Source organism: Bubalus bubalis, chromosome 15, assembly GCF_019923935.1.
Source record: "Bubalus bubalis isolate 160015118507 breed Murrah chromosome 15, NDDB_SH_1, whole genome shotgun sequence".
In the NCBI taxonomy this organism is placed as follows: domain Eukaryota; kingdom Metazoa; phylum Chordata; class Mammalia; order Artiodactyla; family Bovidae; genus Bubalus; species Bubalus bubalis.
In genome coordinates, this window is record NC_059171.1 from 50,754,565 (window position 1) to 50,770,187 (window position 15,623).

The 15,623-nt window shown below is 37.2% G+C and overlaps 1 protein-coding gene across 3 annotated transcripts in view; it reads left to right on the forward strand.

The window, feature by feature from the left end:
• Window positions 1-15,623, forward strand: part of ARFGEF1 (ADP ribosylation factor guanine nucleotide exchange factor 1) — a 133,024-nt gene that overhangs the window by 52,654 nt on the left and 64,747 nt on the right. For all 3 annotated transcript variants that reach the window (XM_025265289.3, XM_006069520.4, XM_044928704.2), the window contains exons 6-7: window positions 4,189-4,465; window positions 7,532-7,642. In XM_025265289.3, coding sequence (XP_025121074.3) covers window positions 4,189-4,465; window positions 7,532-7,642 — 388 coding nt within the window. The remainder of the gene's footprint in view (window positions 1-4,188; window positions 4,466-7,531; window positions 7,643-15,623) is intronic.

The following is a 15,623-nucleotide window of genomic DNA, read 5'->3' on the forward strand; positions in this document are numbered from 1 at the left end:
CTTCATAATTGAAAACCAACTTCAGACTTTTTATTTTGAACTGATTTTAAACTTAAAAATTACAGAGGTATTTACAGAGATTCTCTTTATTCTGCTTTACTTAATACCGATGTCTTACATAATCATATTACAATGTTGAGAAACAGGAATTCACACTGGTATAATACTATTAAGTACAGTAACCCTGATTACTTGCTTAAAGTGGTATCTTCCAGGTTCCTCTACTGAAAATTTATTCTTTTACATTTAATAAATATCTTGGAGATTCTTTCACACTCCCCCACACCCAATTTGAGTATCCCTCAGTAGATCTTGTTGGCAACAGTTATTACTGCAGTGTTTTCCTGATACAGGTTTTTGTTTGTCTCTCCTTATATATTTATTAACCAGAGTTAATTCCCCTTTCATATTTTTTCATTCAATTTTTAACTTCTATCAGTCCGTATTCATGGGTGTTTATTCTGTGGTTTCTAATCTAATTCTGTTATTATTTTGTTGCCCCAGATAGTCCAGCTTTGGCCTTCTGTCCTTTTTGACAAGCCCATGTCCTTTTTTGAGTACTTCTGGAATCTCAGGATGTTCCGGGCTCATTTTGAATTTTTTCTGCTTTACGTCTGGAGTAGTAGACACATAAACAGGGAGCCCTGGCTCCTTTGAATGGTAATAGGAACCAAAGTCTGAGTGCTGGGTGTGTTCATTGCAGCTGGGTTGTTATTGCTTCCCTCTCAGTGGATTGAACTAGGAAATACATGTGTGCATACTAACTACCCACCCTTCCCTACCTCCCCCACATCTGTATGTGACTACCCATCCATATATATTTAAACTTATGTGTTCATACTGATACTTCTGATTCCAATACCACAGGGTTCATTGCAGCCTCCTCTCTTTATTTGTGACTTCTCTTTATACAGTGAGATAAAAGGCTTTCATTTTCTGTGATACATTATTTGTTCAGGCCTATTACATACATATGATAGTTTTTGAATTGCTGACTCATTCCACTGTGAGAAGCAAATTTACTGGGTACATTATAACATTTATATTGTTTTTTTTTTTTGTTTTTTTGTCTTCAGCCTTATAGTATCTATCCATTTAGAATGGTTCCCAGAGTTACTTAGGTTAGTTCTTCTCTTCTCCATACTCTTCAATGGGATAATGTTATTACTTTATAGTACAGTTAAGTTCATTTATTACTGCCTGTTTTCCATTTCAATACCCTTCACATTCTGGTTTAATTGCTTGCTTATTTTTTAAGTAAATTAAACCCTACCATGCCTTAAGAGTTAGAGATCTACAAAAGATATTCTCATTCTTATCATGCCAGTCCTCTCCCTCCTGCCTTTCCACCCCTTGGATGTAGCTCATCTCTATGGTTTTTGGTTTATCCTTCTGCATTTCTTGAGCACAAGAGCGCACATGTATGTATGGTTTCATGTATCACCTTTCTTACATGAAAGGTAGCATACTGTATTAGTTATCTATCACTGCATAGCAGATCACCCCAAACTTCAGCTGCTTAAACCTCATAGTTTAGCTGCTCATCTCTTACAGTTTCTGAGAGTCCAGAACCCAAGTGTCTTAGCTGGTGGCTATGGCTTGGATTTCACATGAGGTTGCAGTTAGTTGGCTGTGTGGATCACAGTGTTAACTGGGGATGGGGTCATTTAAAGCCTTTACTGGGCTAGAGAATGAGAAGAAAGAGAAACAATGCAGAAGCCATTATACATTGTCTGTCTCATGATCTGAAGTATCACCGAGACCACCCTGCATGGTGTGGGAGGAAACTCTACTGGGAAGTGAGGGTTGGAAATGGAGATGGTTGGTGGCCATCCTAGGAAGACTGGCTTCCACACTGCTCTGGATACTCTTTCATACTTTACTTTTTTCAGGCAGCAGTATTTCCTGGAAAGCATTCCATGTCTGTCCTTAAAGAACTTCCTCATTCTTTTTGACAGATGGTATAGTACTCAAGGATGTACCATAGTCTATTCAGTCACTCTTCCTGTGTTTTAAATTATTAGTATTGGATTATTGCTCATATTTTACAACCACAAAAAATAGTTTTGCTGCTTTTTGAAGAACCACTACAATATTGTAAAGTAATTAGCCTCCAATTAAAATAAATAAATTTATATGAAAAAAAAGAAATGAATGAAACTAACTTTATCACTTTTTAATGACTCGATCAGTAAATTATGCTGTGTTCTCTTTATGTTCTTGGCACTGTTCTTGTTCTCAGTTATACAGTGCTGGACAAAACCAGCACTGAATGACCATTACTCTCAAAGATCTTAAAATCTGTGGAGCATAGAGGGAAAAGTGAGTCTTAAATAATCACACAAATATATAACTGAATTATGATAAAGGCTATGAACATGTGTCAAGTCATGAAACATTTACTTCTGTGCTATGGATAATTAGAGAAAAGTAGGAAAGGGAAGAGAGTGAAAATTAAAAGGGGGACAGAGTGATTTTCCACATATGCTAAAATATTCTAAGCTGGATATGTAATTCATTTATATATACTACTGATAACTTTTCCTCGCCTTTCCAAATAAAAGCACTATAAAGTGTTCAGTTCTAAAATTTGAAAGGAGAAAATGCTAGTTTCTTTCTCTAGAGTGGTCGTCTTCAACTGGAGGTGCCCAAAGCCACATTTGAGACACTTGCTGGGGTGAGTCATGACCTGTCATGGACTGGGATGTTGCTAAACTCAGTTCAGTACACCAGCCAGCGTCCACCCCATCCCAACCCCACTCACATATAACAAAGGATTATCTGATCCAAATGTCAGTAGTACTGATGGTGAGAAATCCTCCTCTAGAAAGTGTGAGAGTATATAGAAAATGTTTAAAGGTTATTTTCAGGAACGTTTCTAGAGTTTATACAAGTCTGGGATAAGTAGAAAAAAGCTAGAATTCAACACTGTTCTTGTCTGTAGTTCCAAAACATGTGCTTGCCCTACTAAACCATGGTACAAATTAGCTGAGGTTAGGCTGAGAGTGAAATTGGACTGCAGGTCATAGGTTCCTCACTGTTAATTTGGAAATTGACTTTCTTATAAATGGGCTAAAGCTTTGGTTTGAGAAGTCTCTTCTGATTGTGTGTGCAACTCGTCATGCCCATCAGTTTCCTTATCTGTAAAACAAGGAAGTTAGATGATGTAGATTATAAGTCTCTTACTACCTTTTGTGCATTAAAATATTTTAATTCAACTTTAATTTATAAATTCATATAACTAATTCTGATATTTCCACATAAACTAGAATTTTTAATTTCTTAAATTAATTTTTATTGGAATATAGTTGCTTCACATGTTATGTTAATTTCTGCTGTACAACAAAGTGAATCAAAAAGAAAAAAAAGAATATATATATATACACACATATTCCCTCTTTTTTAGTTTTATGATACACATAACCTGGAATGTTACTAGGAATATGAAATGTTCATATTTGACACTGTAAAGTATTTATCTTTGTGGAAATTAATTCTGTGAGAATGTTTCTTATTAGGTCATGAAGACCAAAAGAGATGTGTCTAAAAGCAATAAAGTGCTAAAAAATGAAACCCTGTGATCTTGATTATTACTGTTTTTAGCATCCTGTAAGTGAGCCAATTTTACACGTGGTATTATATACATAAAAATGACAGGTCTCCTAAAATAAAACTGGAACATTTATAGATAGTTTTTTCATTCTTTAAATGACTGATTGGTCAGAGGCATTTAAGTACTTACTGCCATTTTATTTATTCATTGTAATTTTATTATTTTTAATACATTTGACAAGGTGACAGAAGAACATAACTACAGAAAGGTATTCACTGAAAAGTTCCCTCCACTTTTCCTAACCTCTGTCCCCTATAGGTAACCATTATTACTAGCTTCTTATATATACGTCTAGGTTTTGTTTCTGTATATATAAGTAAAAATGAATGTGTGTGTATTTTATTTCCCTGTCCCTTTTTTCCTCCCTTAGTGAAACTTTTATTTGATTTTAGGTAAGTCTGCTTTTCTGTTGGCAACAATCTATCATCCTAAGGTTATTTTAAAAAAAACTTTTTTCTTTTAAGTAATACATGTATATCATTTAAACACCAAAAATACTGACAAGAGGATACAGTGAAAGACGTCCATCTCTGTTCTTATTGCCAAATACAGGAAATTATTTTTTTTCTTTGTAGTTGCAGGAAGCCAAACAAATGGAAAAAGAAAGGCATCGACAGCACCACCATCTGTTGCAGTCTCCAGTAAGCCATCATGAGCCTGAATCACCTCAACTCAGATACTTGCCACCTCAGACTGTTGATCACATACCCCAAGAACATGAAGGGGACCTTGATCCCCAGACAAATGATGTGGATAAAAGCCTTCAGGATGATACAGAGCCCGAAAATGGATCTGATGTTTCCAGTGCAGAAAATGAACAGACTGAAGCCGATCAGGCAACTGCAGCTGAAAGTAATCTTTTTGAGAAAGGGTTTGCGGGGGGTTGGGAGAGGGGGCTGTGGAGTGTGTATTAAGGGAAGAATGTAGGAAGGCAATTCTGGTAAAGAAATGTGAAAAGAGTAATATGACCTAATGCATATCGGACACATTGTGGTAATTGTGGACTTTTTCCAGCCTAGTTGGTAAAGTTAATTTCACTTCAGCCCATAAGACATCTATTAGTGATATTATGAATTCATTAGTATCTCATAAGCAGGATGATTTACAGATGGGTTTGGAGGAGATATGTTGCTAAAGAGGGTCATAAATGTCTGTGAGCATGTTATGTAGGCACTTCAGGTTTCTTAAAATTAGTTTATAGCTAACAGGAGACCTATATATTTGTAAGGTTTTCTGGAGTGTGCCTGAGAATTTTAGGACATTTTAAATTCACAAAATACTGTTGTCAAACGAGTACTGAAATTAAATATGAAAAGAAATCTTTTGAGTAACCACCTGACATATAAAAATACTTATTTTTAAATCCTGACATGTAATAGTCAATGATATTTAGATATTCTCTGGCAGTGTTTTTTCTAAGTATACTTATTTATAAGAAAAAGGTTACAAGATTACAAAAATTAAACTATATTTATTTATATTACAAATTTTCTCTAAAAATAATCACATGCAATCATTTTTCCTCTCAAACATTGTTCTCAGCTTTAGCTATTTTATAAAATTGCCAGGCAGTGAGTTTCTTCCCTTCTTCCCTCCTTAGCTTGGTGTCAAAAAATGATGGAAATTGTTACCTTTCCAATAGAGTTAGGATGGTTAGGGTTTAGTTACAGTTCATCTGAATTCTGTTTTTACTTTCCTTTGAGGAAAATCTTCTATAGTATATTTTCAGCTCTTGACTTTTTTAAACCACATCTTTTCTGTAACTGTGGCATGAACATTGGCAGTGGCGTGAATAAGTGGCTTTTTACTCTCATGCTTTATTTAGTGTTTATTTTAAAAGGGACACTTTTGGTAAACCAAGCATTCTCAGTCCTCATGCTAATAGTGAATCCACACTGCCTATAATATGATTTACGTTTTTCTAGTCTGCCCTTGATAAAATTTCCCCTACTTTCATTGTAAGCTTATAAAGGGACTGATTCAAAGAGCTGATCCATAAGAAAGCTGCAACTTTATTTATTCTTCCATTTCTTCATCCATGCATTCAGCACACATTGATTTCACATACTATGTCCCAGGCACTGTGCTAGGAACTGGGGTTAAAAAGCTGATAAAGGTGTAGCCATTGCTCTTAGGGTATCCATCATCTGCCTGGAAGGTCAGGCATGTATAAATGAGTTATACCCTGCAGGTGACATGCATGAGATAATTCTGTCGAGGAAAGTTAGGAGGTACTTTTGTAGAGAAAGTGATGTTTTAGCTGGATCTTGTTCAGGTAAAGGTAGGAGTTGACTGGCTAGAAAATTTAGGAAGTTTTCTAACAGAAAAAACAACATAGGCTGAGACCCAAGGAATGGAAGCACCTGCTGTGTAGTAGACACCACTGTAGGTGCTTTCAGGATGCAGAGCTACAAATACAACATAATTCCTGCATCATATTGTGATTACTTTGACTTTAAAGGTGTTTTTCTCCCTATAGCTATATAAATGAAAAATTTGCCTGTGAGCCATTGGTTTAGAGTGCATGCTCTGGAGTGGGGTCACCTGCTTTGAATCACATCTCTGACACTTCCTGGCTATATGACTTCGGCCATAACAGTTAACTTCTGCAATGGTTTCCTATGTGTAATAAATATTTTTCACTGTTACTTTAATCTATTTCTGTCAAATGACTTAAAAGAGAATTGACTTCTGATTCACTAATCATTTTGTGCAAAATTTAGTGACTATATTTAGTTACATTGAAACTATTACTTTTTAGACTCTTGGTAATAATATTAGCCAAGTAGAGTGCAGAAACACACACCTTAAGAGTGATGGAAAGATTATCTTTTAAGACATTTATGTTTTTACTCCACGGAAGAATCTAAATGCTGTTGTATTGAATTTTTTGTAAAGTTACTGACTTGACATGCTTATTTGTCAAATTTCTTCTGTGACATTCAGTATTTTGCAGAATGCAGCAAACAGTAGATTAGGAGCAGTGAACAGTAGGAAGAACGGACTTCTGGAAGCCAGAGTTATAAGTAGTGGTTCTTTATCGTAGGGTGAGTGGAGATCAGGGTATGTAGACAGTAGCGCTGTCAGCTCGCATGCGGTCTGAGGCCATTTGGTGTAGGGCAGTGGCTCCCAGAACAGGATCCCAGTTCCCAAAGCATCATAAAGTGCTGGTTGAGCCTTCTGGAGATATTTTCAGCATTTCAGAAAACCCAGTGGAAATCCTATTTTTATCTGCAATAGTCTGTACAGCCTCACCAGTTATATCAAGTTTTATTAGTTTCTTGTGTGTTCAGAATTTCTGATTGGCAGTTATATCTGTTTTCAATTACTGTTAAATTGAGGGATGAATTCTTTTTTACTTATTAAATTTAGTTTTATTAATACATTGGACATGTGGAGTCTGTTGTGGAAGAAATAGTAAGGAAGGGCCCAGATAGCCTTGTCTCTGTTTCTTCAGTGACCTTGTTACATTAGAGCACAGTAATGAGCTTGTTGTTATTGGTGGGCCTCATTAATCAAAACAAGGTTTAATTACATTTAATATTATTTGATTAGCATGTGGGACATGTTAGAAATGTTTCCTTCAGAATACTTTAAAATTTTTTGATTTTTTAAAGGCTTATGTAATCTATAGGATTAATCTAAAGGATTATTCTTCTAGAAAACTTGAAGTTGAATAATTAATATTAATAGCTTGTCAAATGAATCATTTTTGAAGTTGACTTGAAATTATAAAACATTCAAAAATATGGTTTGGTTAAAATATTGAAGATTTAAAGAATATTTGTATCTACTTTCATATATCTATTTGATTTTTTCTTTTATTCTTAATTTCTTAGGTTTTTTCCATTATAAATGTTTAGTAAAAATTTCCAAAAAGCTAAAATGATATTTTCTTAAATTTTTTCTCTTTTAAAGCATTGTCTAAAAACGATATATTATATGATGGAGAAAATCATGACTGTGAGGAAAAGCCACAGGACATTGTACAGAGCATTGTAGAAGAAATGGTGAACATCGTTGTTGGAGGTAGTGTGTCTGACTTGAAATTAATTTATTCTGTCTTATTTTATCTAAGAGTGGAGACAGTTTTTATAATGTGTGGAACAAAAAAGGCTAAAATTGTTATGTAGAAAAAATTTTTAAGTGTCTTTGCTTATAAAAGAGTAGTTCCTTTTTCTCCAGTTTCAGTGATAATTTTTAAAAAAGTAAAAATCCACTATTTCCACTGCATTTAAAAAAGTTGATACCATTTTATTATTATTTTTTGTTTGGTGGGATACAGGCAGGGTTTATTCTTCATCCTCCTAAATATGCTAAGCTTTATAAATTAGAAACTGTTTAAATTTATTTGGTTTTTAGTATTTTATATCTTTGAAAAAATTGTGATTTCTTATACCTTTATTATTATGACTAAGTCATAATATAGGGTATAGGGTCAAGTCCTACCGTATGGATTGTATTATAAAACTTTTTTAAAGTTTCTTAGGAATTTCACTCACTTTTTTTGTAAATAATATAGATTTATAGGTAGTGTTAGATTCAAGACCAATCCATTGAAGCTTATTTAATTCTTGTATCTTGCATAGGACTAAGCATAGTACCTTGTTACAGATGCTCTAGAAATATAATTAAATGTACGGTGTGGCTCTTGAATGACAATAGTACTATTTCAACCATTCCTGATTTCAATTTATAGCATCATTTCTAATAATATATTTCCTTCTTTAGTTTGAACATTTGAAGCACATATTCATCTGATTGCATTTTAATTTTTCATACATCTTTTCATTCAACAAATACTTAAGCAGCTCATAAAATTTCATGGTTCTGTTTAGTTCAGTCGCTCAGTTGAGTCGGACTCTTTGTGACCCCATGGACTGTAGCATGCCAGGCCTCCCTGTCCATCACTAACTCCTGGAGTTTAACCAAACTCATGTCCATTGAGTCGGTGATGCCATCTAACCATCTCATCCTCTGTCGTCCACTTCTCCTCCCACCTTCAGTCTTTCCCAGCATCAGGGTCTTTTCAAATGAGTCAGTTCTTCACGTCAGGTGGCCAAAGTATTGGAGTTTCATCTTCAGCATCAGTCCTTCCATTGAATATTCAGGACTGATTATGTAGGATGGACTGGTTGCGCAATCCAAGGGAATCTCAAGAGTCTTCTCCAACACCACAGTTTAAAAGCATCAATTCTTCACTGCTCAGCTTTCTTTACACTCCAACTCGCACATCCATACATGACTATTGGAAAAACCATAGTGTTGACTAGATAGGCATTTGTTGGCAAAGTAATATCTCTGGTTTTTAACATTCTGTCTAGGTTGGTCATAACTTTTCTTCCAAGGAGCAAGCATCTTTTAATTTCACAGCTGCAGTCATCATCTGCAGTGATTTTGGAGCCCCCAAAATAGAGTCTATCCCTGTTTCCTTTGTTTCCTCATCTATTTGCCATGAAGTGATGGGACCAGATGCCATGAACTTAGTTTTCTGAATGTTGAGGTTTAAGCCAACTTTTTCACTCTCTTTCCATTTCATCAAGAGGCTCTTTAGTTCTTCTTCACTTTCTGCCATAAGGGTGATGTCATCTGCATATCTGAGGTTATTGATATTTCTCCTAGCAATCTTGATTCCAGCTTCTGGTTCCTCCAGCCCAGCGTTTCTCATGATGTACTCTGCATATAAGCTAAATAAGCAGGGTGACAATATACAGCCTTGACGCACTCCTTTCCCAATTTGGAACCAGTCTGTTGTTCCATGTCCAGTACTAACTGTTGCTTCCTCACCTGCATACAGATTTCTCAAGAGGCAGGTCGGATGGTCTGGTATTCCCATCTCTTTCAGAATTTTCAACAGTTTATTGTGATCCACACAGTCAAAGGCTTTGGCATAGTCAGTGAAGCAGAAGTAGGTGTTTTTCTGGAACTCTCTTGCTTTTTCCATGATCCAGCAGATGCTGGCAATTTGATCTCTGGTTCCTCTGCCTTTTCTAAATCCAGCTTGAACATTTGGAAGTTCACAGTTCACGTATTGCTGAAGCCTGGCTTGGAGAATTTTGAGCATTATTTTGCTAGTGTGAGAGATGAGTGCAACTGTGCGGTAGTTTGAGCGTTGTTTGTCATCGCCTTTCTTTGGGATTGGAATGAAAACTGACCTTTTCCAGTCCTGTGGCCACAGCTGAGTTTTCCAAATTTGCTGGCATGTTGAGTATAGCACTTTCACAGCATCATCTTTTATGATTTGAAATAGCTCAACTGGAATTCCACCACCTCCACTAGCTTTGTTCATAGTGATGCTTCCTAAGGCCCATTTGACTTCGCATTCCAGGATGTCTGGCTCTAGGTTGGTGATCACACCATCGTGATTATCTGGGTCGTGAAGATCTTTTTTGTACAGTTCTTCTGTGTATTTTTGCCACCTTTTCTTAACATCTTCTGCTTCTGTTAGGTCCATACCATTTCTGTCCTTTATTGTGCCCATCTTTGCATGAAATGTTCCCTTGGTATCTCTGATTTTCTTGAAGAGATCTCTAATCTTTCCCATTCTGTTGTTTTCCTCTATTTCTTTGCACTGATCGCTGAGGAAGGCTTTCTTATCTCTGCTTGCTATTCTTTGGAACTCTGCATTCAAATGGGTATATCTTTCCTTTTCTCCTTTGCCTTTCGCTTCTCTTCTTTTCATAGCTGTTTGTAAGGCCTTCCTAGACAACCATTTTGACTTTCTTTTTCTTGGCAGTGGTCTTGATCACTGCCTCCTGTACAATGTCATGAACCTCTGTCCATAATTCTTCAGGCACTCTGTCTATCAGATCTAATCCCTTGAGTCTATTTGTCACTTTCACTGTATAGTCATAAGGGATTTGATTTAGGTCATACTTGAATGGTCTAGTCGTTTTCCCTACTTTCTTCAATTTAAGTCTGAATTTGGTAATAAAGAGTTCATGTTCTGAGCCACAGTCAGCTCCTGGTCATGTTTTTGCTGACTGTATAGAGGTTCTCCATTTTTGGCTGCAAAGAATATAATCAGTCTGATTCGGTGTTGACCATCTGGTGATGTCCATGTGTAGAGTCTTCTCTTGTGTTGTTGGAAGAGGTTGTTTGCTATAACCAGTGAGTTCTCTTGGCAAAACTCTATTAGCCTTTGCCCTGCTTCATTCTGTACTTCAAGGCCAAATTTTGCCTGTTACTCCAGGTGTTTCTTGCTACTTCTGCATTCCAGTCCATTCATAAGCCCTCTTGGAGGAGGTCGTCATTTCCCCACCATAGAGCCACCAGAACTGACACAGGACTGGGGAAACAGACTCTGGGAGGGCACACACAGAACCTTGTGCACACCAGGACCCAGGAGAAAGGAGCAGTGACCCCACAAGGGACTGACCCAGACTTGCCCGTGAGTGTCCAGGAGTCTCTGGTGGAAGCGTGGGTCAGTGGTGGCATGGCTGTAGGGAGATACAAAAGTTTATCTGAAATAGACCATGCTCTGGAGGAAAAAGGTTCTGGAGTGTAGGAATGTAAGATAAGTACCATTAGAAAGAAACAGCTAAAATCCTATTAAATTCAGAAAAAAGGAATGGTTATTTCTAGCTAGAATTATGCAGGAAGGCTTCATATAGGAGGTGACACTGGAACTTAGACTCTATGGATTCATGCAGGTGTAGGGAGTGGTGTTTGGTGGTTGGACACTGTTCATGCTGGTGTGGGGAGTGGTGGTGATGGTTTTACACTGTTGGCTAAAGTCTGGAGAGAATGACTTGGGAATCAGCAGGTATTGGTTTGGGTAAAGTGGAGAGGATGTTGTGTCATATGGTAGAAAATAAGTTTGAAATAGTTAGGAGCCAACCAATGGTTGGCAACTTCCCTGGTGGCTCAAACAGTAAAGCATCTGCCTACAATGCAGGAGACCTGGGTTTGATCCCTGGGTCGGGAAGATCCCCTGGAGAAGGAAATGGCAACCCACTCCAGTATTCTTGCCTGGAAAATCCCATGGACAGAGGAGCCTGGTTGGCTACTTGTCCATGGGGTCACAAAGAGTCGGACACGACTGAGTGGTTTCACTTAAGCGACTCCCTTAACCAATGGTTGGTTATACATTCCAGGCTTAGGATTTTGGATTTTGTCCTAGGGCAAAATAAAATTACCACTGAAGATTTTAGAACTAAGAAATGAACTTATCAGAATAACATTCTAAGAAGCTAAGTGGAGAAATAGAAAGTTATAAAAGATCAGTGTGTAGTAATCTAAAATTAAATAGGACAGTAACAGTGGAAATGGAGAGGAAAAACTGAATGAGAAGTGAAATAATAGATGTTGAATCAAGAAGAGCTTGCAGATGATTGACATCTAGGTGAAAGAGAAAATGAAGTGTCAGGAATTCCCAGGATTACCTGAGGATGTGGTGATTTGCTAGCAGGACACATGGCGCTCATCATATAGTTACATTCAGCACTATGATTTATGATAAATCACGGTACGAGGCAAAATCATCAAAGGGGAAAGGTGTGCAGAGCAAAGTCTGAGGAAGTCAGGTGCACATTTCCAAGAGTCCTCTCCCAGTGAAGCTGCCTGAGAAACTTAATTCCTCCGACACTGAACTGAGAAATGTTGTCTACCTGGGTAGGTCCTTAGAGACTGGAGTGCCCAGAGTTTTTACTGGGGCCTGGTCCTGTAGGCACCCTTGAGATGCATATTCCTAGATTCCAGATTCCCAGAGAGAACACTGGTGTTACAGCATAAACCACATTATTTGCACAAACTGTTGGGGCACAGTGAGCCACTTCAGTAGTTCTGGGGATGGTAGAAACCCTTCCAAAGTACAAGTTCTGAGGTTCCAGCCACGGGTCAACCTTGCAAGCAGGGCTTTCTGAGTATAGAGTCTCAGGCCTGCTATATTAATATTAGCTCTTCCTGCCCAGGCAGTCGCCCAGTTTTGAGCCTAAATGGTTAAGTAGGTGGTAGAATTATTGACAGAATTGTTGAAGTGGAGGTTTCCATGGGGAAAAAGGGACTAATTTTTATTTTGACATTGAACTTGACCTTCAGGCGTGCCATTCATGTGAAAATGTTCATGAAATATATAATGGAAATATAACACCTGCCTTGATATCTCTTAGAACTCTGGCCTGAGAGATATCAAGCGGGTGTTATAGGTGGGAGTCATTCTGTTAAAATTAGTACTTGAAGTAGATTACCAAACAGAAAGGTGTAGAGGCAAAGGAGACAGCATGATCGTAGGGAGTATGAATTTTTCCCTGAAAAACCGTGAACTTATAAAAGATGAAAGAAGGAGCATTAGGTACCCATCATTGTTTTAAAGTCTCACCATGTATATTAGGAGTTGGAAGACTGATCTGTGAACCAAATTTGACCCATCACCTATTTTTGTAAATAAAGTGGCATTGGAATACAATCGTGCTCATTTGTTTATATATTGCCTATAGTGGCTGCCTTTGCACTACAAAAGTAAATTTGAGTAGTGGCAACAAAGATCATATGGCCAACAAAGCCTAAATGTTTATTGTCTGGCTCTTTACCTGAAACACTTGCTAGTTTCTAATACATATGAATACAGACTGTGAAGTGAAAATTTTTTCCATTGTTTTGCTTTTTTTATTTAGAAAGTTTTCAAACTTAGAGAATAGTTCAACGAACAGTACAGTGAAAGCTGTATGTGCTTTTCTAGGGCACTAATTAACAATTTTGCTACATTTTTAAAATTGTCTTTAAATAGACCTCTGTGTGTGTGTGTGTGTGTGTGTGTGTGTCTTTGCTGAACCTTTTGAAAATTGCCTGTATACAACATGCTACTTTCTACCCTAAATAACTCAGCATATATCTTCTAAGAATAAGGGCATTCTCATACATGACCACAATTCCATTTTTACACCTAGCAAAAATAACACTCTTTTAAGAATATCTAATATAAAATTTAAAAATGTTCCCAGTTGTCCCCAAATGTGTTTCTTAATGTCCTTTTTTTTTTTCTAGTCCAGGACACATTCTAGGGACACTCGCTGCATTTGATTTTTCTCTTGGGTCTCGTTAGTTTAGAACAAGTCCTCTTGGCTTTTTCTCATCTTTCATAACATGTGTTTTTAAGAGTATAATATTGTCTTGCAGACTGTTCCACATTTTGAATTGATCTGATAGTTTCCTTATTTTGATTTAGAGTAAATATATTTGGCAGAATACTGCATTGGTGATATTGGTATATTACATCATATAAATTGGTACATAATGAAGTTACCAGCTGTTGATATGTTTAGATTACTTGGTAAAGATAGTGACCACCAGCTCTCTTCACTATAAGGGAACCTTTTTCCCTTTATCATTAATAAGTAATCTGAGAGTGACACTTTGAGATCATATGAAGATACATTCACTTAGTGGCTTTAAAATCAGTGTAGTGATTTCATAATTCTAATAAATTAACATTTTTCTGTGAGAGCATCTCCCTTTAAAAAAAATACTATGAGCTCATAAATTCTTTTATTGTTCAGTGTGTTGTAATTCTTTACCATAAGGAATCCCTTCAGGGTAATTCTCATGTCCTTTTGATGTGATTGCATTGCTCTTTGAGCAGATTACTTAATTTGAAATCCCAGATTTATCCTAAATGTATCTATTGGTGTTTTCTATACAGTTACATTGACCTATTTATTCTTATCCAGTGTTGAATTGCTCTGACAGTCTTTCCTAATTTCCATCATTTTGTCTTACGATTCTGTATTCAGAGAGAATGTTACAAGGGGCTTTCCAATACTTGATTCATTAACGTCCATTCTGCTTTTCATATTTTTTTATTTCAGTAATTTTGTTTTTGTCTCAAAGAATCCTGTTTTTCTTGAGCTTCTTTTTTCATAGCACTTTGTTTCTGTTTGATACAGTATTCTTTTACATATATCTGGGAGTACTAATTAAAATTGTTCCAGCTATAAAATTTGTGTTACCAGGAAACCATTTGCTCAGAGTGCTGACCTTGGTCCTTACTTTTGATCTACAGACTTTGCATTTCTATTTGGAGACTAGAAAGACTAGGAACCCTCCTACACTGTTGGTGGGAATTTTAATTTTTTAAAAGCCACTATGTAGAACAGTATGGAGGTTCCTGAAAACACACACACAAAAAAAGACTAGAAAGGGTAGATTAAAGAGCTTTCTCATTTTGTGTGCTCTGTTTCCAGTTCTCATGAGGCTTTCCTCTCCAGAATTTGTGAGCTGACTGTGATCCAAAGGCAGACCTTGTTTCCCAGCTGAGAACTAATCATAAGAAGCACAGGCCTCCCTTAAGCAGAGTGTGGTGTAGTGGTCCTTGGGCTGTGCTGTAAGCACAAACTTAAGCCAGGTGAAGCTTAGGATAAATGCTCTTTGAACATTTCATAAATTCTAGACTTGGAGTGGGGGGTGTTCTTCCAACTTGTTGGTTTTTTCCCATCCTTTGCCAGGAAATCTTAGGCTGCCTTCCTTCAGTTAGGGCTTTATTTAGCATTAGTTAAGCAGAAACAGATAGTTAGAATGGAAGCACAGAACTTGTAGGAGATTTCACTGCTTTACCAGGTTGGTTTTCCCTCTGTTTGTTGCAGCGCGCTGAGTGAGCTGGGATACTGCTCTCTCCCTACTACCTTCTTCTTAGGTTATAAGACCCACTACGCAATTCCTGCACTTCAGTTAACAGGCTGATTTCTAAAACCTTCTCCATGATAACGGCTGCGGACAGCTCTTCTGGTAGACACTGGCATGGTTCCCCAGGATTCCCCTCCTACCCCATAGCCCTTGGCCTTCTTTCTATCTAGGCTTCAGAGTTTATTGGAACCCACATGGCGCAATTCAGCAACCTCTCAGGTAGCTCTGTCCTTTGTACATGTTCAGTCGCAGGCTTTTGATGTTGGCTTTTCTGTTGATCTGAACCTATCTTTTTTTTGGAGGGGGTCCTGTTATGTGGCTTGTGGAATCTTAATTCCCTGACCAAGGATTGAACCCAGGCCTCCAGTAGTGAAAACACTGAGTCCTAACC